The sequence below is a fragment of the Podarcis cretensis genome (genome assembly GCF_951804945.1).
Source record: "Podarcis cretensis genome assembly, chromosome: 1".
NCBI classification, from domain to species: domain Eukaryota; kingdom Metazoa; phylum Chordata; class Lepidosauria; order Squamata; family Lacertidae; genus Podarcis; species Podarcis cretensis.
In genome coordinates, this window is record NC_137170.1 from 61,900,567 (window position 1) to 61,925,153 (window position 24,587).

General features: G+C 44.1%; 1 protein-coding gene across 1 annotated transcript in view; it reads left to right on the plus strand.

The window, feature by feature from the left end:
* The first annotated feature begins 409 nt into the window (after positions 1-409).
* SLC6A5 (solute carrier family 6 member 5) overlaps positions 410-24,587 on the plus strand; it is a 74,074-nt gene continuing 49,896 nt past the window's right edge. Inside the window, exons 1-6 of the mRNA XM_079966720.1 lie at positions 410-467; positions 1,950-2,447; positions 7,153-7,297; positions 11,034-11,165; positions 12,640-12,813; positions 23,269-23,410. Coding sequence (XP_079822846.1) covers positions 465-467; positions 1,950-2,447; positions 7,153-7,297; positions 11,034-11,165; positions 12,640-12,813; positions 23,269-23,410 — 1,094 coding nt within the window. The 5' untranslated portion in view covers positions 410-464. The remainder of the gene's footprint in view (positions 468-1,949; positions 2,448-7,152; positions 7,298-11,033; positions 11,166-12,639; positions 12,814-23,268; positions 23,411-24,587) is intronic.

Below are 24,587 nucleotides of genomic sequence, written 5' to 3' on the forward strand. Positions count from 1 at the left end.
AAGGAGACGTAGAGCGGTGCTCGCAGGAGGGAGGCGGAGGCGGGGAGGTCTTTCGCGGCTCGCGTTTGTGCTTTGGGTGCAATAGGACGTGTTCCTCACATGTTCTTTTTCTAATTACCAGCAAGAAAGTTCTGCTTTCGTTGGGCTTGGCTTATTCAGCATATCCCCCCGCCCCAATGAGTCACACCGAACACGTAATCCCAACCGCTGCCTGAGTGACAGCGAGCCGGCGCGCAGGCTTCTTGTTGTCCCTTTAAAATCCGAATCCAAGGGTAATGATTTATCAAGCTCGTATTATCAAGAAAATGTCATACGAAGGGCACCTTGCTATGCACTGACGCAAACCCAGTCTTTCCCACGGAGGTATAGAAAGCTTTGGTCTTGCCGGAGCAAAACCCAGTCTACCCATTTTGCCTGTGCTGCTGTTTTTACCTCTGCGGGTTCTATCTGATGCTACTTTAGACATGGTAAGTGATGGTGCTCTGGGTCCCCCCCCTCTCTTTTCTGTTTCTTTTGGGAATGTTTAGGCTGGGGGGAAATTGTATTTTACTCTTAAAATGAAAAGTGGCTGCAAATTAAGTTTGGGGATGTGGTTCAGCCTGCATCCCTGAATACACTTCCTTGAAAGTGAGCCCCACTGTACAAAGTGGAGGATGCTTCTCAGTGGAACATACATAAGCAGCGCACTTTTAGACTTGGGAAAGTGTCGACTGCAGTGGGGAGGGGACGAGTGGAGGCGTTGGCGCTGTCCAGGGTCCTGAACGTCCACATTCCTGCGTAGAGAGCGTTCCGCATTCCTCTATACACTAAAGCGGCAGTGGGGAGGAAAAGTGGGGAGGACATGCAAAAATGTGGGTGTATTTCAGTGCAAGAGTAAAATTTGCTTTCTTTACTGAAGTTCTGAAGCTGCAGTTATTAATTATGCGCGTTTTGAGGGTTCTCGATCCTGAAATCCAAATGCGGACAAGAAACTGCCTACATGTTTGCTTTTCAGAGTCGTAAAGGGTTATTCTCTTAAGGGCAGCAAAATGTGACTTTCTAAAGTTGTGTGGTTTTAGTTAGCACCGTTGTTTATTATAACACACACCTTCAAAAGGATTAAGAGATGTAAAAAGAGATGTAAAAAGTTAAAACACAGGCTGGAAGAATGTGGCCAATATTTAATACTGGTACAGTACAGACGTCTTAAATATTAGCAATGCAATACTATACATGCCGACTCAGCCATTTTGTGTTAACTGAGACTTCCTCCCAAGTATAGTATAGTAATAGTATAGTATAGTATAGAATTGCGGCCTAAAAAATAAACCTCTGGATTTTCCTGTGCTGAATGAGAAATAAATCCCATTTACTTCTGAGTAACATGCTGAGGATTGGAATTTCAGAAAATACAGTTTAGCATTTGTTGTAATAGATAATGTGCCTTTAACGCTTCTTGCAGGCCTTTTCTTTTTTCCACCATTAGACTAAATTATTGAGAAAAATCATTACTGGGGGAATATAGGAACCAATATTATTGAGTTTCGCTATGTCTCGCTAGCTGCATCGAAGGCAGAATGCCGACCCCCCCCCCAATCCAAAGCTAGTGTGCATTGCTGAATGACAGAAAGGAAATGGGGCGTAAAATTAAAGAATCTTTCTACAATGGTGCTAGGAGAAAAGAGCATCCGACAGTCGTGATGAGAAAATCAAGGAGGTTTGCAAGCAGAGAGCTGGAAGCTATATTGCATCTATCTAATACTGGAATCTGAGGGCGCCGATGCAGTTCTAGCTTACAGTATGAAGATTAGCGAGGGGAGGGCTGCCTAAACCGAATCTGCTGCGACGCCTTCGCGATTATCTTTAGCAGTGCAACCACAATACAAACACTGTATGTCAGGGACGGGCCCCTTGTCCTGTGGCAGGACCGCTTTTGCTTCCCTCTTTTCAGTGTGCCTCTGCTCTTTCAGGATTACGCCAGTCAAAAGGAGATGAGCAAACAGCTGGTGAACAGCCCCGAGTCAGCCGCCTCTGGGCCACTGGAAAGCGCCGGGATGATAAGGAACAGCCCCGAGACGGAGCACCCGCAGAACCTGCCGTCCCAAGTCCCGTCCCAGCTGACCAAAGTCGCCACCGCTCTCTCCAGCGACAACAAAACTTTGCCACCCGACGAAGCCAGGGCAAATGATTCCGAGAGGACCAAAGTTGGCATCTGCAAACTCGCCCCAGTGAAAGACTCTATAGACCCTTTCCCTCTCAAGAACGCCCCCAGCGCAGGGAACACCCTCCAGGCCCACATTGCCCCTTGCAAAATCCCCCCGTTGCAAAGCACAGACGGGGAAGCTAATCAAAGTATTGGTAAGAGCACACTGGAGCAAAACAATGCCAAGGGCGCTTGGGTGAACATGAGCCAGAGCACCGTGGTCTTGGGCACAGATGGGATCACGTCTGTTCTCCCTGGCCGTGCGGTCACTGAGGTAAGTCGTTTCCCCCTGTTACTGCCTTCTATTTCTCTCTGTCTCTCTTCTCTTCCCCCACCCCACGCCTTTTCGGATCTAACACAAGTGGTTTGAACATAGGCGGATGTCCACCAATGCCACTTTCCACGCAGAATGCATCCCTAATAGAAATTTCGGGTATACTAAATCAGATTTAGGCTTCGCAGTGAGCGATCTTGAAAGTAATCCTCCTCCTGCGTGCAGTAGAAAGAAGGAAAACGAGGGTCTGGAAATGATGACAATGATGATCTAGGTATTCTTCTCTCTTAAGCACATAGACTCGAAATAACTCTTCTCTCTCCTTCCCGGGGCTCAGGCACCAATTAGGAGAAGGGAAGTGGATCTCCTCCAACAGATCATAAAATGTGGCCATTATTGGACACTGGAGCGCGAAAAGGGAAATCGATCTATAAGGCGAAATAGAGAGTAGCTAAAATGTTTCGCTGTTGCTTACCTGGGAGTAAGTCTACTGAACAGGCTGGACTTACTTCCAAGTAAACATCCCGAGACTGACTCTGCGTAACTACCCTGTTCAACGCACACATATTACCTTCCACTCAACTGCGCAAAAAGTCATTCAGTATTCGCCTGAGTCTGGGAGGGAAACTGACACGCAAAAGCAAACAAATATGAGTATTTATTGATTTCTTAGCCGACCCATTCTTAAGGTTTTGGTGGGCAATGACAATTATAATACACACGGGCGTATGCATATTTCCATCTACTTCTGTGATTATGTATCTCTCGCTAGCTTGGCAGAGAGAAACCATAACAAGAAAGGATTAAGTCCCATTGGCCTCTTGTCGTTTGCTGCGGCGGGACCTGCCACCTCCAATCGAAAAATACTCATTACCTTGCACCGCTTTGTCTGAGCGCTATTCATAGCTGATTAACCTAATTAACCCTATCTCTTTCTCTTTCTCTGGCACGTGCGCGAGAAGAGTCTCCCTCCCCCTTAGAGAGCAGTTGTAGCTGCGACTCCAGTTTCCCAAAGTTCACTCTTCCTTCCCGGCTCTGAGCGTCCCCAGCGCCGCTGTCCAAAAGGGACCCTTGGGGAGCGCTCTTGCCTGTCGAGCAAACGGGGAAGGCAATCAAAGCGAACAACAAAAAACCACCCAAGCAAAGAGCCAACCGTAGCAGGCCCTCTGCTCGAAGCCCCACCGGGCCCGGGCTCTGTGATCAATCACTCCATCTCAGACAGTTCAATCGTCAGTCGGGGTCAGTGAGCAAGTCCCGGGCACTGCGGTGTGATGTAGAAAGGGGGCCGGGCTGGTGAAAGCGCGCACCTGGTACCCTGACAGTGGCCTCTGCTAAGAAACAGAGGCGTCCACGGCTAGAGGCAGCGCTGTCTTTCTCCGCTCCGAAGGCATTGATGCGGAGTAGAGCATGCTGCGCCCTCCCGTCCGCATTCACACAATGCGCATCAGCGCATCTATAGTCTCGGTTAAGGTGTCGGTTTGACTGCTTTTCTGGTCGTGAGGACAGCATCCTACTGCTACCTCGTGAGCAGTACAAGTGCAAAGACATCAGATTATGTGGTTGGGTCCCCGTGGGCTTAAGATGTGCAGTTAAGGCCATGTACATTATTGTGGTTTGCAAAACCGGATTCGACTGCACATTATAACCAGCGAAGGTTACGGTTGAAGTGTGAGAAGCTATCAAACGCAAATGTGCTCACTTTTCAGAATGCCGTTATCACGTGCTCTCGAGTGAAGGACAGATATATCCGCCCACTTAGCACAATTAAGTTTCATCACTACGATTTAAAACGATCTAAGTGTCAGGGCGCAGAAGAACTACATTGGGTTACGTTTCAGAAATTCCGCCGAGTTAGATCGAGATGGTTCATTTGTGGGCTCAGCTGCATGTGGTGGACCACGTTGCCTAAGTAGCGAGCAAATCTGAAGATTCAGTCCCCGCGGTGCATTATTCTTGCGATTTGATTCCTGCTACCCACGAGAAACTGGGTATTTTAATCCGTTTCCGGATAATCTACAGTTTGACACAGTGTCCTCTTTGCCCTCCCTACAATGCAAACTGGTGTCCAACTAAAGAAAAAAGGAACTGAGTTAGTACACTTTAAAAATTAAATTTATCTTCCGCTTTTCCTCCAAGCACCTCAAGTTGGCGTATTTGCTTCTTTCCCTCTCTATTTTCTCCTTACACAGCAACCCTGTGAGGTTAGTTTGGAGTGATAATGTTCGGCCCAAGGTCGGGGATTCGAAGCCTGGTCTCCCAGATCGAAGCCGGACGCTCTAACCCCATGGTTCCCTCCACAGGGAGGCAATCTGATTTTTAAGGGGGGGGGGGGCAATTCGAGAATGTTTAGACCAAGTTAATGCTTCCTCCACGTGAATAGGAGTTCACTTTTTGAATAATAAGAATTATATGGGAGGGGCAATCAAGATTTTAGAGATGCTTAAGTGGGGCATGACCAAAAAAGGTTGGGAAACACTGCTCTAACCACTACACTACACAACACCGGCTCCAGTTAAGCTCAAGCCAAGGAATCATTCGCCCTCAGTCGCGGCGTTTACATTTCAGGGCCGCAACTTTTATTACATCTGATCTGTTTTATTTCGATAATCGGCGCACCGCTTTGATCACGCTGTATCTGCCAAGCCGGGCGCGGGTGTTGTGTTCATGGGACGGGGCAGGATCGGGTCCGTGGGGAAGAGAACCTTCATCCTTTCTCCCCGCAGTCCCGATGAACCGCTGGGCTCAAGGGGCCAATTTGAACAAAATATTGGCGAGGGGGGAGGTAATCGATCACATGACACGGTGCACGCACAGTACTTGAATGGCAAATGCCCATCAACTTAGGGAAGCAGCCCCACCTCCCAATATTTAACGGGGGCGAAAATCCCTCGCCTCGGCCCTGAGGAGTTGCCTATTCGTCCAGAAAGGGAAAGTGCCAGCCCTTCAGTGACAGAGGGACTATGCCTTGCGGACAGGGGACATCCAAGGCCCTGGAACGGCGTAGGCCTGGAAGAAGACAATGGCGGCCACTCAGCCCTGGCGGGTCGAACCAAAGGCCAGCGCGCAGGTCGTGCGTCATGACGCAGTTGCTGCTGTAGCCCAGCGAAGCTGAGGAAGCCTGAATCTCCTCCTCCTTCTCCTCAGGACAGACTTTTCTTAGGACTTCGGGACCCTCCCCAGCGGCGCGCGCGCGCGTGTGTGGCGAGTTTGGTTAGGCTGAACTTCCATCACCTCGCGCTCCCGTTCGGGTTCACCAAGCCCCGAGTTGGGTCTGGTAGCGTCGCCAGTGCCTTCAGGAGGACGTTCCCCCCGAAAAATGCTTTGCCTCCTCCCCTCGGCCGAGCCCCTCCACCGAAGCGTCGTCCCTGGGTATGACTGAAGCTGTGTGGCCCCAGAGCAGCTCCAAACCGGCGCTTCTCCTCGCCAGCGGCCTCTTTTCCCGCTTTCTTTAGCTCTTCAGTAAGTTCAAGCGCCTCTCTCCCACTCTCTCTCTCTCACACACACAGCCCCATTCCCGCCTCGCTGCTCTTCTTTCCCTAAGCAGTGACTGGAGGGAGAATGGACCGTGTGGTAACTGGGGGTTGAGGGATGGCAAACGACCAGGGGGACAGTTCACGCGCCCCGGGCAAATGCTCCCCAAAGCGCTGTGCGCAGCAGACAGCCGGCGCGAGTCATTACGGCGCCAGCTCGCCTCTCCCAATCGCTTACTGCTTAACTCAGCCACCTGAAGCCTTGAAGTGGATCCCTCGGCGCATCTCGCTCTCGCCTTAGGCACCGTCAGGTTTTCCGCTTTTGTTCTAAACTTCTTCCCATTCCTGACCCGATTAAAAGGGTGATGATGCGCGCCAGGCCCAGGGCATGTTTGCTCCAAATACCACTGGAGTCTGCCTTCCACATTCACTCGTGGGGGGGGGGGTGCAGGCAGGGAAGCTGGCCAGGGATCTTCTTATGACCTCAAACTCGGAGGAGGACGTGATCAGAAGTCACTGTTAAGCTCTCATCGATTTCAACAAGGAGAGATTTTAACACATACATAACTCTGCCAATGGGACTTAAAAGTGCCTGGGGCTTTCTCTTGTTTTGTGACAGAGCCAACTGCAGATCAGCGAGTCCTAAGATTCCCAGCGAAGTACCTGTGGGAGTGAATCACCTCTAACGTTCCTAGAGCCAGTGTGGTGTAGTGGTTAAGAGCGGTGGACTTGTAACCTGGGGAACCACGTTCGCGTCTCCGCTCCTCCACATGCAGCTTCTGGGTGACCTTGGGCCAGTCACACTTCTCTGAAGTCTCTCAGCCCCACTCACCTCACAGAGTGTTTGTTGTGGGGGAGGAAGGGAAAGGAGAATGTTAGCCGCTTTGAGACTCCTTAAAGGGAGTGAAAGGCGGGATATCAAATCCAAACTCTTCTTCTTCTTCTAGAGGACATTTTCAGTTCATTCTTTCCCCACGCCACAGTTAAATGCTGTAGCTCTCAAGGGTCCAATAGACGTTAACGCTGCAATTTATGTTTATGGTATGGACTGATGAATAATAATAATAATACTAATCTATTGTTATGTATATAATTATCAAACCAATTACTACTGCAACTACTGCGGTACAGTTTGCTTAGGGATGGCAGCTCAGACATTCCGCATGTGAACTCGTTGTGTGCTATCGCGTCGATGTAATTGTGTTTTCGTTTCTGTCTCCCTCCAGCCGGAGGAGGAGGATGAAGGGGACGAAAATAAAGCCCGGGGAAACTGGTCTAGCAAGCTGGACTTCATCCTCTCCATGGTGGGTTATGCAGTAGGGCTGGGCAATGTCTGGAGGTTCCCGTACCTGGCCTTTAAGAATGGGGGAGGTATGGATTTTCCTCTCTTTTTACACCCTGCAGCTCAGAAAGGGGTAACGCTGGGGCCTTTGATCCACCAGCCGGGTTAAACGGAGCGCTGAGCTTGAACGTAAACTGCTTCCTCAGTCAGCTTAAATTCGAGCTTCCCCACTCCCTCTGGTTTCTGGATCAGGCTTTCAGCCAGTGCCTTAGAAGCAAAGGGGTGGGTGCTGCTGATGGCGAGGGGGAAAGGGGCGGGGCAGGGGGCGGGGTCAGAAGCTGTCCATCGTCAGAAACCCGCAAGCCCTGTTCTAGAAAACCGGAGCAGCCAGAGAAATCGATGCCCCTGGGTTTAAAAGCGTGACTATCTCTTGATCTTGGTGTTCATAGGAAAGGTTACTTCACCTTATGTTAGAAGTACCCATTAAGCACCCCATATCACGCCCCTATCCTATAATCTGCGTTGCGTGAAAAATGAACAAAATAGACTTCAAGGCATGTTTGCGGGTGAAGTAAATTCTAATCCGCATTAGTGACCCGAAGTAAGGTCTTTATTCCACCCGATGCGGACGACAAGTGTGCGATTCTATGTTATCAGTTAAAAGCAAATCGTTTGGTTTAAGGTCTGCAGTGAAGCTCCGCCGCCGCCACTGCTGAATCTGACCTTGGCGAAACCTAACAGAATGTACAGTGTACATAAACAAAACATAAAAGGACTGAATGAGTCCTGGATGGATCTCTTTTGAAACGATGACATCTGCTTCCAAATATGCATGCTTAGGATCGGCTGCGATCTTCCAGCTGTGCACCTAGCTGAGCTTAGAGAGACTTGCTTCTGAGTAAACAAGCGTTGGAGATCTCCCAACCTTTTATTCTTCCAAATGTTTCGGGGTGACTACCTCAAGTAAAGGGAGCGAGGCAATCATTTCAAAGAGCAAAGCAAGCGAGAGCAGATTTTCGCAGCAAATCCTTCGGAAAGAGTCTGCATGCAGATGATCATGGTTGCAATTCGAGGCAGTCATTCAGAAACCAGCCCTCTTGAACTAATGGGACCCTTTGGGGCCCAAACTGCATGCTAGAGGTGCAAGGTCTCCCGACGCCCCCTTTAAACTGAAATGCATCAAGGGGGGGGCTGCCAATTTGAGCGGAGGGGGCAGAGAAGTGTCTGTTGCCTTAGCCCTTTCCCTTCCGACTATTTGTTCCCTCCAAATTGTCCTCCCCAAACAGCTTTTCTTCCTTTTTTTGGGAACTTCAAAATAAACAGGCAATGGATTAGGGACTAGAGTCTGGAAAGTGAAGAGACAGTAAAGCTTTCTACCGACCTCTCTGAAAAATAAAATAAAATATAGTTGATACGGCAATCAAGCCCTGAAAAACTGCGTGAGAATTGTTACCACCGAACCTTCTTGCTTTATGGAAAACAAACAAACCCTAATTTGGAAATATTTTCCCACCAGTTGTGACTACAGTAAAGGGGGGGGGCAACATCCAAACTGAGAAACCACAAAGATAAAAATATTTTCATTTATTAGAATTAGACAACGCCTAAAACAAAATGATTCCCCCCCCCGTTCAGAAATGAAAGAGATGTAACGTACCTCTCACAATCACAAACGAAAATAGTAGAATGTGCATTTAAAACAATCCAGCTTTCTCATAGTGCATTATTGCCATTAATCTCGACGTTGCTTTAATTACTATCGGAGTTTGGCGATTTCCTTTCCAACCCGTATATGACATACAGAGAGAACAAGACCAGCCTTACAGATATTAGAATTTCATGAGCGAAAAAGTGCATATATTTTTCCCGCTCTGATTAATTGGACTAAGCCTAAACGGCAATTCCTCACCTTCTGCTGAACGCTGCATGTTAACATATTTTTCTCGTTTGTATGTCTCGGTGTAGTCAGTACACCCAACACCACAAAAGTCACCTTTCTTAGGAAGATAGGAAGCTGCCACATACTGAGTCTAAACCATTGGCCTATCTAACTCAGTATTGTCTACACTGACTGGCAGCAGCAACCCAGGAGTTCAGGCGGGGTTTCCTCCCAGCTGCACATGGAGATGCCGAGGCTTGAACGTGGGACCTCTGCATACGAAGCAGATGCTCCAACCGCCGAGCTTTTTCTGTTTTGAGTGAAATCACAGGATTGTACGGTTTTGGAGAAAACTTTCAACTTCACATAAAACAAAAACATGTGGTTGTCTCCAAATCTACAAGAAGTGGTTGTTTATTATGATTCAATTTCAAACGGTGGTGGTGGGGGACTCCACTCTGATTATTCTAAACCTCAAGGTTTCCAGGGTGTATTTTTTATCAATACCCGATATATATATTAATCAATCACCATTATTCCATACACGTGATTTACCCAACATGCCATTTGTCCAAACTGTTGCTGAATTCGGGTTGGGGCTGAAATCCTGAACACATTTGCTTTGGGATCTCAGTAAATTTACTCCCAATTCAGTGGGATCGAAAGAAACCACATAGACGCACTTATTGTACCTAATCTGAAGCCAGTATACCCAGAAATATATTCTACCGAGTTCATTGAGGATCTCTCCCAAATTTGGGTAACAGAACAAGCAGATTAAGAAGCTGCGTCTCAAGTTTGCGCAGGCGCAGTCCCTGGTCCAGTGCAAATAATTTGTCTTTTTGGCATCATTGCAAAGCTCTCCTGATTTCGATTTCACAACAGAATTCTGAACAGCAGTCTCAGCGTGGGCAGTCCAGGTTTGCTGATCTTCCCTCCTAATGTGAGTCAACAGCAGCGGCTGCGGGCTATATTTTATACAAGTAACGAACACAGTTGCTTGGAAGACTTCATTGTCAAATGCATAAATGCCATCCCAACGTGATTTATTTTAAAATTTGAAATTAGGAGCCGGCTGTTTCCAGCGCAATCCCCACCCCCCTCACCCGCCCCTCTTGAAAACAACGCTGACTTCCCTCCCCAGGACACACTCCAGGAAGCCCTGAGACGCAGTTGTAGGTGATGATGAGAGAAATTATGAGTAGTAATTGAATTAGCTGCACCACCTGCAGCAAGTCTGGCAGCCATTTCCACTCCGAACAGTCAGCCTTGTTTGACACGGTGCAGAAGCAAATCCATAATATGCCCCAAGGAGAAGGCGGGTCAGGAGCGGTTGAACTGAACAAGGCAGGTTTTGTCGAGGTGGCTAGAAGGGGGAACAGCCCTGCACAGGCTGAGATCTGGCACGTATTTGCCAGGAAATTAAGTTCCACTAAATCTAATAGGATTTACAACCATCTGTATACACAGGATTGCCCCTTGAACTGGAAGTCTCGTGGATGCAGTCTTAGTAACCCTTACAGAGTTCAGTGGGGCTGCTTCTGGGTAGATATTAGGAGTGGGCACCAATGTGTTTTCTTTAGCCTGCTTTCTTTACCTTCAAAATAAGGATTGTTAGGAACACCCTAATTTTGTTTTAATATGCCCTGGTAATTATAACTGTGGGTTTTATGGGGCATGAAAATACCTTCTGCCAATCTGACCAACATGCAAAGCTTTCCCAAGGGAGAGAGCCCTGCTTTCTGCCGACAAAGCATCTCCGCAAAGGGTTTCTAAACAGGAAATACATTAGTTTCAAAAAGTTTGGTATTGCTCGGCAGGGGTTTGGGGGGGAAGGGTTGTAAAGTGCTTTTGCAATGCACAAAATAGAACAGCTACAAAATGTCAGGGCTGTGCCCTTTCCCACCCATGCTGTCCCTGAGATCTGTATTCTCTTCTTCCATTAGGTGCATTTCTTATTCCCTATTTGACAATGTTGGCTCTGGCTGGGATCCCCATCTTCTTCCTGGAGGTTTCTCTGGGGCAGTTTGCTAGTCAGGGACCTGTGTCTGTTTGGAAAGCCATCCCTGCCTTACAAGGTGAGCTGAGCAGAAACAATGCCTTGTCCTGTGGCATTTTGTGTGCATGGTGTGTGTGTGTGTGTCTTTTTAACTTGGAGATCATGGTTTTCCTTCAGTTCAAAGCAAGAGAGATGACATGAGTTCTCCTCTGTGTGGCACTGCTACGAGAACAGTGGCTGATGCGCTGCAGTCTGACTTTGACCTTGAGGTGACCTTGCAATGACTGATGTAGTAGTAATGCAGCACTTTTCTGCTTTAGTGGATCCATGCTGCACTTCCCAGCAGGAGAAGAGCATTCCACGGCTGCATCACTTTTATGGTGTCACGTACGTCTCATAAGAAAATAGCACTTCCCTTCAGTGCTAAATATCTCGCACATACCATGCCGCATGGTACTTTCCCACTTCCCTTGTATAGGCAGCACTGGGGAGAGCTGTTTAAAGGTTCATGTTGGCTGGTGTGGTGGTGACAAATGTACTGACATGAAATGAGAAGAAGCTTTGAAAGATAATTGGACAAATTGGTGGAGGGCATTAGGCTATCGATGGTTACTTGCCTGATGGCTCTGCTCTGCTTCCATGGTCAGAGGCAGTATGTTTTTCCTGAATACCAGTTGCTGGAAAATGCAGGATGGAGTGCTCTGGTGTACAGACCCTGCTTGAAGGTACGCATCTTACGCATCTGATTGTCCCCTGTGAAAACAGGATTCTGAGCTAGATGGGTCGTTGGCTTGAGCCAGCAGGCTCTTCTGTCACTCTTAGGGAATTGCAACAAAACAGTGTATTTTTAAAAGCATTAAAAAAAGAGACTTTACTGAGTGATGACTTATCATTATAATCCCATGATGCAGAATTAGATATTACTTTGGAACATAGAAAGATTCAATCCAAGATCAATGAAGATAATGGAAATATTATTTTTGTAGACGAAAGAGTGCTGATATTAATGTAGAAAGCATTTATTTTTGATCCTTTAAATGTAGATCCCATAGCGTAATAAATCACATGTGGTCTTCAAGAATGGGGTGACAGCTCCACTGCCCTGTTATATGGCAGCCCGAGATGGATTTTGTGCCAAGACAAAAATATTCTGTTAACCACTATGAATTACATTCCAGCACAACATTTACTTGGGAGAAAGCCAAGCTGAATTCAGTGGGACTTAAAAATAGATAGGCTTGAGCTGCAAGGCATGTTGAACTATTTTCAGTAAAAAAAAAAAGCCTGAAAAATAAGATGCTATTTAAACTAAAATGTGTCCATGTTGTATATGACTAGGCAGCCTGAATGTTATCCTTTAGTTCACTCTGGATTATATTTGATGTTAGCCCTACTCTAAGTAAACCCATACAAATTATGGGATGTGGCAAGTTTAGGTCCATTAATTTATTTCGCTCTACTCTGTGTATGAACTAGTTGGATACAAGCCCATGTATTTTTAGTAGTTTAAATTGTGATCCTCCCTGATCCTTGATCTTCTCTTTTTTTTTCAGGCTGTGGCATTGCTATGCTGATTATCTCTGTCCTAATAGCCATATATTATAATATTATATTGTGCTATACACTTTTCTACCTTTTTGCATCCCTTGTACAAGTGTTACCTTGGGCTTCGTGTAACAATCCATGGAACACGCCGGATTGTAGAGATAAAAACAAACTTTTATTAGGTAAGTTAGAGTATGCTTTCCCTTCAAATCTGTATATATGACCATTCTGTACACTCAAATCTGTATATCTGACCATTCTGCCTTAAAATATAGAGCAATGAGTATTCTCAAGTATGTCTCTATTGTAAATGTAGTAAAAATTAATTCTGCAATTACACCAACTTTTCACACCTTCATTTAGACTTCCTTATCTGCTTATTGATTCTGTCAACATAGTGCCATAGTAACTTCACAATATACTGTAAACCATAGAAGGAAGGAATCCAAATGGCCAATTGAGTCCAACTCAAGGCAAAATCATATTTACATCAATTTTCCACAATTCAGCTCACCCAGTCAGGACTACAGTGCTCCACAAACAGAGAATGTAGTGATATTACCCAGCACATGCCTGTCAATTTTACTGCTTTTTTTGAAAACTGATTTGGGAGTACAGTATTTCTGGGAAGCAGGATTATCCTTTAAAAAAAATAAATTAATTGCAGAACTAATTTATTGGAAGCAGTAGCAGCAGCAGCACTAAATAGATCTAATTAGTGGTGCATTCCAATGCTTACTCAGAAATTAGTCTCACTGTTTTCAGTGGGGATTACTCACAGGAAAGTATGTCAGGAATTCCAGCCTCCTTGACCCTTGCATGCATCTTCCACTTCTATAGATCAGGCCACGGTTTACCAGAGATTGTTCTGGTAAACACTTCTTACTTTCAGTCTTCTATTTGGGTGACATTAATACTTGCAAACAAGGCTAACTAGATTTCATGCAAAGCCTCAAACAGGATATACCACTGTGCACTGGGGACGTGCGGGATTCACTCACAAATAGGAATAAAACGGATGCAGCATATATATGCATCTTTATCATTTAAGTCAGGTACAGTATCAAACTACCAGTGATGTCACACTGTATTCTGCAGAGTGCATTGTGTTTTTGAGGAAAACAGTAAGTGGGAACTGGCTGAAATATGTATGACATTTATGAAATTTGTGACCTGTAGGTCTACATGTGAGTTGCACAATGAAAAATGGGGGGACATTTTTGCCCCCAACAATTTGCATTAAGGTTCAAGATTCCAAAGTGTGGCTTTGGTCACATAGTCTGACATATTTCCATGTGACTTCCATATTTCCATTTAGTTGTTTATGAAAACTTTACTATCCTGTCTTTTTTTCTTTAGGAAAGATACCCAGGATTGCTCAGAAGCCTCACTAAATCTCACTAAAAACATGACACCTTTTTTTTTTTTTACTTTAAGAGTCCAGGTTATATCAGATGTTAGTTGGCACATTAAAAGGAGGGTTTTTCCTTTGGTGGCAATGCCAACTTTCTGATACTCCTGAATCAGTGCTAGCTGTTGACCACAACAGCTAAATTTTCATGTAATGAAAGAGAATGCAATCCCCTACAAAAGAAAAATTTGGTTATAGGGGGAGAGAACATTAAAAAAACAACAGAAAGAGTTGTATACTGAAGATGGTGATGTTCAATTTCTAATGCAAAGAAATAAAATGGAAGAAAATGGTTTTCAAATGACTATTCAAAATAACATATATAGTGGAAAGTGACTTGCAGCGATGTCACAGGCACCTCTAAACTCAGGGGAAGGAAACATGTGGCTCTGCAGGTGCTTCTGAACCACAACCCATGGCCCTCCAGATTTTATTGAACTATAGTTCCTATCAATCCCAACCAGCATGGAGATGAGGCATGATGGCTGAGACTCATAGGAACTATAGCCAACATCTGGAGGGCCACAGATGCCCCTTTCCTATCTAACTCCTATGTAGCATGTGAGCCAAGACACTTTCTCCACACCAGATGATACAACAGTCTCACTTGGAAGGGAAAGAATAGGGCATTGTCACGTTATTTTATAACCAGCAGCTCTAGCTAGCAGTTTGAGTGCTGATAAGTAGCAGTTCCCACTCAATGAAGCTAAGGCAATGTCATTCGGTCAGTCTAGTCATGGTTGCACAGTCCTTCCCAGAACAACTTCAGCCTCTGTCTTGTCAATGACTCTTGTTGTGGGAAGGTGTCCTTTGATGTAGGGCATCATTATGATCCCACATGGGTGTTAAGGGCTTTGCCCACAATTCATCTGAAGTTTCATTCTTATCAGTGAACTAATTTTTTAAGCATGCCGCTTAAATGGCAAGAGATCTAGGAAGAGGAGCGACAGGATAAGAACCTCATTAATAATGTTGTCATGGATATTGACTCCAGTGCCAGATAGGCAAACACAGAATAAGATTTCAAAGATAAGGTAGGGAATAGGTGGTGATGTTTTCAGTGAACCTTCCAGGAGCAAAGGATGCCAGAGTTTGGCAGTGCATATTTACTTGCAAGTTAGTGGGGATTTCAGTGCAATAGTGTATTGAGGATTGCAGTCCGAGTGACTGAATAGTGATCTGTGGCAGATTTTATATTCAATATGAATTTTTCTTACAATTAAAATGACTACAAAATGAACACACGGCTGTGTCATCAGTACTGGTAGAAAGGATTTTAGCAGGTAGGCAGCACAATGAGATGTAAGTTTTAAATGTCTTTTTATATAACTTTTAATGATGCAGATATTCTGCATCTCCATCTAGTAGAAGGACCAGCTCTACCATTAAGCAGAGTGAGATAGTTGACTCTGGCAGCAGATGCTGGCTGGTAGCTGTGAGGTGTTGCAGAACAGAGCTGTGTGTATTACAGGTGCTGTTCTGTGCCCCAAAGCTAGCTTGCAGACCTCAGGAATGGTGGAGGACACTGTCCTGTAATCAGGATTAAAGTAAGTTTCTACTGCTAGTCCACTTGACTTAAGTACAGTGGTACCTCGGGTTAAGAACTTAATTCGTTCCGGAGGTCCGTTCTTAACCTGAAACTGTTCTTAACCTGAAGCACCACTTTAGCTAATGGGGCCTCCTGCTGCCGCTGCGCCGCCGCCGCACAATTTCTGTTCTCATCCTGAAGCAAAGTTCTTAGCCCGAGGTACTATTTCTGGGTTAGTGGAGTATGTAACCTGAAGCGTCTGTAACCCCTGTACCAGGTACCACTGTACATGGAAGCGGCAGGAGGGGATGCACAGTCTTGTTTGCCTCAGGCAGAAAATTTTCTTGTCAGGTCAATCCTGTATGTGGTTATCTTAAGCAGAGGCTTGCAATCAATAGCACTCAACATCTTGTTTTTGTGTATAGCAGGGATAGAAACTCAGCAGTCCTCCAGATGTTGTGGGACCCATCATTCCTCACCACTGGCATCCTCATCAATGGCAGCTATGCTGTCTGGAGTTGATGGGAGTTGAAAATGCAGTAACATCTGGAGGGACAAGGGTTCCCCATCCCTGGAGTATGGCAGGACCCATCACTCCACTGGAATAAAACTTAGAATCATAGAATCATAGAATCATAGAGTTGGAAGAGACCACAAGGGCCATCGAGTCCAACCCCCTGCCAAGCAGGAAACACCATCAGAGCACTCCTGACATATGGTTGTCAAGCCTCTGCTTAAAGACCTCCAAAGGAGGAGACTCCACCACACTCCTTGGCAGAAAATTCCACTGTCGAACAGCTCTTACTGTCAGGAAGTTCTTCCTAATGTTTAGGTGGAATCTTTTTTCTTGTAGTTTGGAGCCATTGCTCTGTGTCCGCTTCTCTGGAGCAGCAGAAAACAACCTTTCTCCCTCCTCTATTTGACATCCTTTTATATATTTGAACATGGCTATCATATCACCCCTTAACCTCCTCTTCTCCAGGCTAAACATGCCCAGCTCCCTTAGCCGTTCCTCATAAGGCATCGTTTCCAGGCCTTTGACCATTTTGGTTGCCCTCCTCTGGACACGTTCCAGTTTGTCAGTGTCCTTCTTGAACTGTGGTGCCCAGAACTGGACACAGTACTCCAGGTGAGGTCTGACCAGAGCAGAATACAGTGGCACTATTACTTCCCTTGATCTAGATGCTATACTCCTATTGATGCAGCCCAGAATTGCATTGGCTTTTTTAGCTGCCGTGTCACACTGTTGGCTCATGTCAAGTTTGTGGTCAACCAAGACTCCTAGATCCTTTTCGCATGTACTGCTCTCAAGCCAGGTATCACCCATCTTGTATTTGTGCCTCTCATTGTTTTTGCCCAAGTGCAATACTTTACATTTCTCCCTGTTAAAATTCATCTTGTTTGTTTTGGCCCAGTTCTCTAATCTGCCAAGGTCGTTTTGAAGTGTGATCCTGTCCTCTGGGGTGTTAGCCATCCTTCCCAGTTTGGTGTCATTTGCAAATTTGATGACTCAGAATTTCTGAATCAGAAATTCAAAATTTCTGAATCAGAATTGGAATTCTAAGATAGCATTCTTAATTCCTGCACTAATCAACATACTATACCATACTATACCGTAAAAACTTATTTGCTAGTACGAAACTTCTGAGGTTGTGATCCTAAGACTATTTACTTGGAAGTAAATTCCAGTTATATTGATGGCTTGTTTAAAACAGCAGCAGGGTGGGGTGGTTAACCCCCAGTTTGTGATCCCTGATCTCCCCCTGCCATTCAAATGCTTCTAGGTTACAGGTATGAATAAGGCCATCTTGTAGCTAGCCTATTTATCTAACGTTTATATATATATATTTCAAAGTCACACATTTCAACATATCTATTATAAACACATAAAATGAATATTTTCTTGGGGAAAAGCAACATATCGAAAATAATGGTTGATATGCTCCACAAATACACAGACCTGTATCCACCTGAGCTTTTATTATATCTTCCATTAAAATGTGCCATGGGAGCCAACTTATTGAAGATGGACTCGTCAGTCCATTCAATATTTCTGTTGCCTTTCCTTTTATTGTATGTATATATCTTCTTCACATTTATTTCCCACCACAGGAATGATAATTAGAAATGGGGGCCTTTGCATGGCTGTTTATGAAAGCTAGTTTCAAATGTATCCCTGCCTCTAGTCGCCACTGATGCCCAGGGTGGCGTTTGCTTGGCCTCTTCCAACTATAATTTGTGGGTGTCAGCTACATAAAATAAATGCACAATGGGAATGAATGTGCATGAGACGGGCTTTTTACCACACCCTTAAAGTAAGTTTTTACTGTGTTACTTTCTGCAAAATACAAAGTGGGGGGGGGGGGAGCACAAGCTATCTGAGCACCCAAGATTCACACCTTCCAGACAGTAAGTGCAGTAAGAGGCAACACATCTCACTTGTGCATCTTCTCCCATCACTGCTTCTTCAAAATATGCCAACTACGTACAGCTAATTTCTCAGAGCCTGAGAACAGTCACCAGGGGAATGCTGTTGAAAATGGTTTCCCCATGGAGAGTTGCCCTTGGCCAAGCTGTAAAGCAGAGGGAGTGGACATGGTAACCCCTATATGTTTTGGTTGACTATTCGCATCAGCCCCAGTCAGAATGACCAATGGTCAGGGGTGATGGGTGTTATAGTCTGACAGCAACTGAAGGCTCCCCTTGCCACATATTATAGAACTACTTACTATGTGCATCTTCCTCCTCATGCACTTCATAGTACTGTTTAAAGTGGACAGTAGGGTTCCTGTCCCTCCCTTGATTCTCCATTGTCCACACAACCTCCTTGCCAAATCGCAGCATTCACGCACGCTCCCTTCACTCAGCCATGCTTGTATCATACCAGGGATACTCTGAAAAGGAGAGGGTATGAGAAAATCTAGAAGGAGGGGGAAATGTGGGAATGCAGTGATTTAAAGGAGAAAGCCATATGGACAATGAAGAATTAAAGGAGGTACAGGAAGTTTACTGTTCACTTTAAATGTATGGATGAGCCATCTGTCCACATAGCTGATTTTGTAACATTTGCAGAGCACGCAATTTAATCGTTGCTTTGCAATTCACTGTGCAGTTTTTTACTTCATCTTCAAAAGCCAATGCTGACCACTATCAGGGACAGGACACTGGGTTAGAACAGCCATAGGATATTTTCAAGCTCTTCAGTGGTGTGATGTCTGCAGGCTTGCACAGGCATCCATTTAAAGAGTCTCTATCAGCGCGGACAAGATGTGTAAGTTACAGGTGATTACCCATCCTTCAGCATGCCTGGCTTTCTGTAACAAAAGAAAAACGAGTTCCTTAATAATCAGGCAAAAGAAAAAAGAGATGAAAGCTGATTTGGCTGCCTTTTTCATTTTTAGCAATTTGGGCATTTCTAGAAATATTCAGGGAGTTGAAACACACCCACACACTCTGTACCTGAAACCAAGAGTGATCAAGCAGTGCCCAAAGGAAATAAAGGTTGTTTGGTTTTGTGCAGAGCACATCGAGTTTTCTGGATTCTCTTATATTTATTGCAGAGGCAAAAATAGATCTTATAGGGCAAAGATGTAAAGCTATAGATTTGAGATCTGTTCTAGTGGGATGAGATGCTGCTCAACTTGTTCTGTTTTTCAGATTTGCTCTCCTGTCCTGAACATGCTTAGTCAGAAATATATTTTGTCATCCACTGATTTCGATGGGACACATGAGATTGCAGTCTTGTTAACGTTTTGATTTCCCCCGGAGTCTTCATAAATATCTGAAGGCTAGAATGATGTGTGTAAACATTTCCCCCCTTCAAAACAAGCACAGTTGGGCCGTCTTTTCCCCTAGATTACAAATGGATGCTTTTACTTATTAGCAATTGTCCATGTAAATGTAATTTCATGCTAGCACCTTCTGGTTCGGTGTAGTTATTATTTTCTGCCTAGCGTCCAAGGTTTGATGGATAGCACTGCATGCGAGGATTTGTTTGTCCTCTGCTGCAAAGTGATTGCGCCCTCTGCTGATCAGGATCGTCTGGTGCAGGGAAACCAACAGCTCTACAAAGCGAAGCTGTTTTTTTAAAAAAAAAGCTTGCTGCAGTGCAGCAAAAGTGACCTTACGTGTCATCCTCTGATCTCACTCATGCCTCTATACACTTTAAACAAGGCAAAACCAACCCAGCATATACAGGTGAACATGTTCTGTTCTACTGATGTCAGAACTGTCTATTTCTTAAATGCGCTCTCAGAAATACAATATTGTTAAGGCTGCAATCCTGTATCCAAGATTCTCTGTGCAGGTTATCTCTGAATAGACATGCGTAGGATAGGATTGCACTATAAGCAGGTTTTATTTTTCAGCAGAGAAGATGTGCGGTAATATTTTTGCACAATTAAGTCTTCCAAGAGTGTTCTTCTGAATACATTTGGAATATTACCACCCTTATGTAAATACGATTTTGTGTGTGTTCTGTCTTTGCAGCAGCACAGCATAGGAGCATTTGGGAAGCAAAAGGGGGGGGGGGCAGCTCAATCTAACATATTTGTAACATATATTTATTTATTTGGAAGGTCACAAAGACTCTTGTAGGAGAAATAACATTTTTTTTTGGGGGGATGCCTTTTATTTCAGTAGCTTTCATAACTAGCTACGCAATATTGAAAAGGGTATTTAAAAAGCAACAGTTATTCCAAATTTGGGGTATTTCCCACTTTTTTAAAAAAAAACAACAACCCCAAGCTATTTTCTTATATCTATATTTACTAGTGTGGAATCTTTATTGCAAACCCTGCAATTCAACATAGAGTTAGCAACACACTACAACCATTTTCTATGGGCTTTACAACTAATTCTGTATTGGATTGTGATGGCCTTAGAATTTGTGTATTATTTTCCATAAGCATTTGATTGAAAGGACCAGACAATGAGACACAGGGTAACAGGTACACAAATACAGTACCAGCTCCTCAGTAATATTCAACTAAATCTAGAGATGTGCAGAAAATGAGAGAATGGGTGGATAACATACCACTACCCCCTCTGCTGGCCGACGTGGGGCATAATGCTTTCCTTTCCAAAAATGCTGGGGTTGCACGAAGTTGGAAGCTTGCAACAGCACAGTTTAATAGAACATTGATAGAACATTAAAAGATTAACAGAACAAGGGGACATACAAAGGGATCATTTGACAGCAATTATTTCTTTTCCTGTTTTATGCTTCTTGCATCACTAGTAGCCTTCACCGACTTTTAAGAGAGAATTTCAAAAGCAACAATGTGCTTTTGTCAATTAGCAGAAAGGGCATGGCTTCGGATTAAGTGGAGAGAGTTAGGAGACCGCACTCATTTCTGTGGATAATAATTAAATCTGAGCAATTTAAATACCACTCTCTTAATACGCTGATTGTGTTCTCAAGATCTTTGCTGTCTTTAGGTGCACATGAGGATTGCCCTAATGCACCTAAAATGCACCTTGTAACCAAAAAACTTCTGTTCAGGATGAATATTGCTGCAAGTCATAGCTGATGTATTATTCACAAATCAGTAGCTTTGGATCAAGCCTAATCACAGTCTGGCCTCCACATACAACCAAGGCTCGAGCTGAAACAAATTTCTGAACTCAAAAGTCAGTTCTCCTCATTAGAACTTGATTTCAGAGCTGTGAATTTAAGTTCTTCCTGGGAATGTGAGTAGTGTTCTCCATATGGATATTGCTGGGTGTAGTAGTTTTACTGAAAACATTGACAATTTAATATTTAACTCCCATGCTTGAAATACATCTGACAAGGCTTGGCTTGCAGTAAGCCCAATCAATTTCTGTAGAACTGACTTCTCAGTAGACATCTACAATATTATACTGCTCAGACTGAAGACTTTCAGAAGTATGTCCTGAAGTGACATTTCAATAGAAAAATCTAATACAGTACTACCTCTGGTTATGAACTTAATTCGTTCCAGAGGTCCGTTCATAACTGGAAATTGTTCATAACCCGAGGCGTGCTTTTGCTAATGGCGCCTCCCACTGCTGCTGCGCCACCAGAGTACGACTTCCACTCACATCCCGGGGCAAAGTTCGCATCCGGGAGCATCTACTTCCGGGTTAGCGAAGCTCGTAACCCGAAGCATGAGTACGTAACACGAGGTTCCACTGTAAAGTTTGAAAAGTAACAACTGACTGGCACATTTAAATGCTTAATCCCTCCTCTAAATGTCTGTTGGCTGTAGTCAAAAAACCAAAATTCAATATCTCATTTTACATTCAGAGTACCGCGCCAGTTTTCTATGCCTTATTTTTCTTAGACTGTGTGGTTGCTTTGTATGTGTACAGTCTTCCTCCGTTAGGACACCTCTACCTTAGCTTTCTCTCACATATTATACCTGCTGAAACGCACAACTGTTAAAGTTCATGAGTCCTTAATGCCAGGAAATTGGCCGTTCCTGCATAAAGATGGCCCAATGGGGAGAACAAATCTACTGTATGAACCTTGCATAAGGATTCAGACATGGGGGTTTCAGTTTTGCTCTGGGTCAACTATGCCGCTTATCCACAAGACAGATCAAGTCAGTACTGATGGGTCAAGATCTTACTGCAGGATATTAGTTTGTTCTTTTTTTCAAACTGTGTTTTGTACACTTCCAGTTTAGTGCTGAAGCAATAGCATGGAAAATGTCCACCTACATTTGCCCATTCCTCACGTTGGACACTGCTTCACAGTAGGATTGCACATAGTTCATACTGGCTTGGCTTTGGAAATACCCCTGGATATATATTTTTAAGTGTTCCTTAATAGAAAACAGTTTATATCCTATCGTTACCTGCCTTGGGCATCTTCAGATGGAAAATTGGGGTATACATTTATTAAAATCAAATAATAGCTTTAAAACCAGAATTTCAGTTCAAATGCACAAATCTGCAGCAGTCAAATATAAGTTACAAATTGCCTTCGGATTGACAAGCCTTGCAAGCAACATGTATAAAAGCAATGTTTCACTTAGTGAACTTGTATTTATTTTGCTGTTCCTTGTTTTTAAATGTCCAGAGAAACTGAGTAGGAGGAAAACAGCTCATTAAATGCACAGTATGAAATAACCACTCAGGGAGCCACAAATGAGTAGCTAATAGTCTACAGATCACAGTAGACTGCAAGCAGAGGTTGCATCGTAGCAATGATAACACAAGCCTGAGTGTGGGCAATACTAGGAAGCCCCATTTACTTGTCTCTAAAACTGAGACTTGCACCCACATTTGGAGCTATGAGCTCATTCTGTGGGTTTGGGGCTTTTGCATGGGCACAACAAATTACCAGAAGTCCTGCCCAACAAAAGGCCAAGATGGACTAGATCAGGCTTCCTCAAACTTGGCCCTCCAGATGTTTTTGGCCTACAACTCCCATGATCCCTAGCTAGCAGGACCAGTGGTCAGGGATGATGGGAACTGTAGTCTCAAAACATCTGGCAGGCCAAGTTTGAGGATGTCTGGACTAGACTCATCAATGAAAAGCAAGGCTCAAATGTGATTAATGTTGAAAGGAAGATAGTTTGCCTTTGTTCAACCAGGTAGAGGAACCTAATTAATTTTCAATGCTCGAATGAAATGTACTTCAATGCAAGCTGTTATTTGTTAATTGTTTTTCCCCAAGTCTTTAGATGAATTTTAGTTCAGTAATTGCTCTTTTGACTTGTGTTTTTTCAGATTCCTGCATCATTGGTGACCACCCCAAATTACAAATAAAGAACTCTACTTTCTGTATGAGTGCCTATCCAAATTTGACAATGGTAAACTATACCAGCCATGTCAACAAAACTTTTGTCAGTGGCAGTGAAGAGTACTTCAAGTAAGATTTAAAAAAACAAAAACAAAACACACACACACACGTTTTGGAACAATTTTAAAGTAAATCTCCGTTTGAAAGTCACAGGGTAATGCATGAAATTATTAACGGAATGAAAAAATTGTAATTACATTGTCTGTAGGTTCTTTCTCTGCTGTTCATTAGTTGAGTGTTTATGCCAGTCATTTAGATATGTCTTTCATATATTGGGACTTGACTAATGAGTTAATTGCTCCTGCTACAGAGACAGAAGCAATTTGATGGCATTTCAAAACAAGTGCCAGGAAAATAGTACATTGTGTTGGCATTCAGGAGGTAGATGTCCTGAGGTTTGAATGTGATTGCATCTGGGTTCAAGTCCCACCACATAATCTTTCGGTATCTCTTCCCTAAAGCTGCCATCATGTCAAGTCCTGGTAGACTTGCCCCATAGGATAGTGGTCAGAGTGAAAGCACCACAAAAATTATGGCAGTCTCTCTCTTTTATCTTTGTAAACTCAATTCTTGTTTTATAAACCCTGTGTTGTCTCAGATTATTTCAAATACTCTCACACCTACAGTTTTAACCACACAGTACCTAAGGAAACATCAGAGAGACCCTAGGGAACTTTTTGAGGCTATTTGATAAGCGTCAGCCTGTTAAATAATTAATCTCTTATTTGAAGCTGGCACGTACCTCAAACAGGGAAAGGGAGGGCACAAGAGAGGGGTACACTCTGTTGTGACCAGGTCTTCCTTCGTCAGATAGGCTGGCGAGGGCTGGGATGTGGTTATCACAACTACAGTTATATTTGACAGGTTTTGGGATGTTGACCCCAGTGATTTATGATCTTGCTCATATGTGACCTGTGGCCCATCTGTGTTAGGAATCCAATATCTGCAGGGTTTTGGTTTTTTGTCAGCTCCCTACTTTAAGAAACTGACTGTACCAAACTATCACTGTCTATTTTCTAAAGCCAGATTAAAAGTTTTCCCATCCAAAGTGTTGAGTGGAAGATTGGCTGGCATCCCATACCAAGATAGGCTGTGCCCAAGTTCCCAGGATGCTGAATGTATGAAACACATTTTATTACACTGTAGTCTGTATAAACAGGTTAGATAGCATCTAATCAAACCCATATTAACAGAACAACCTGGAATTGCTTATTCCTTTTATGTTATGGTTCTCATTGAGGATAAT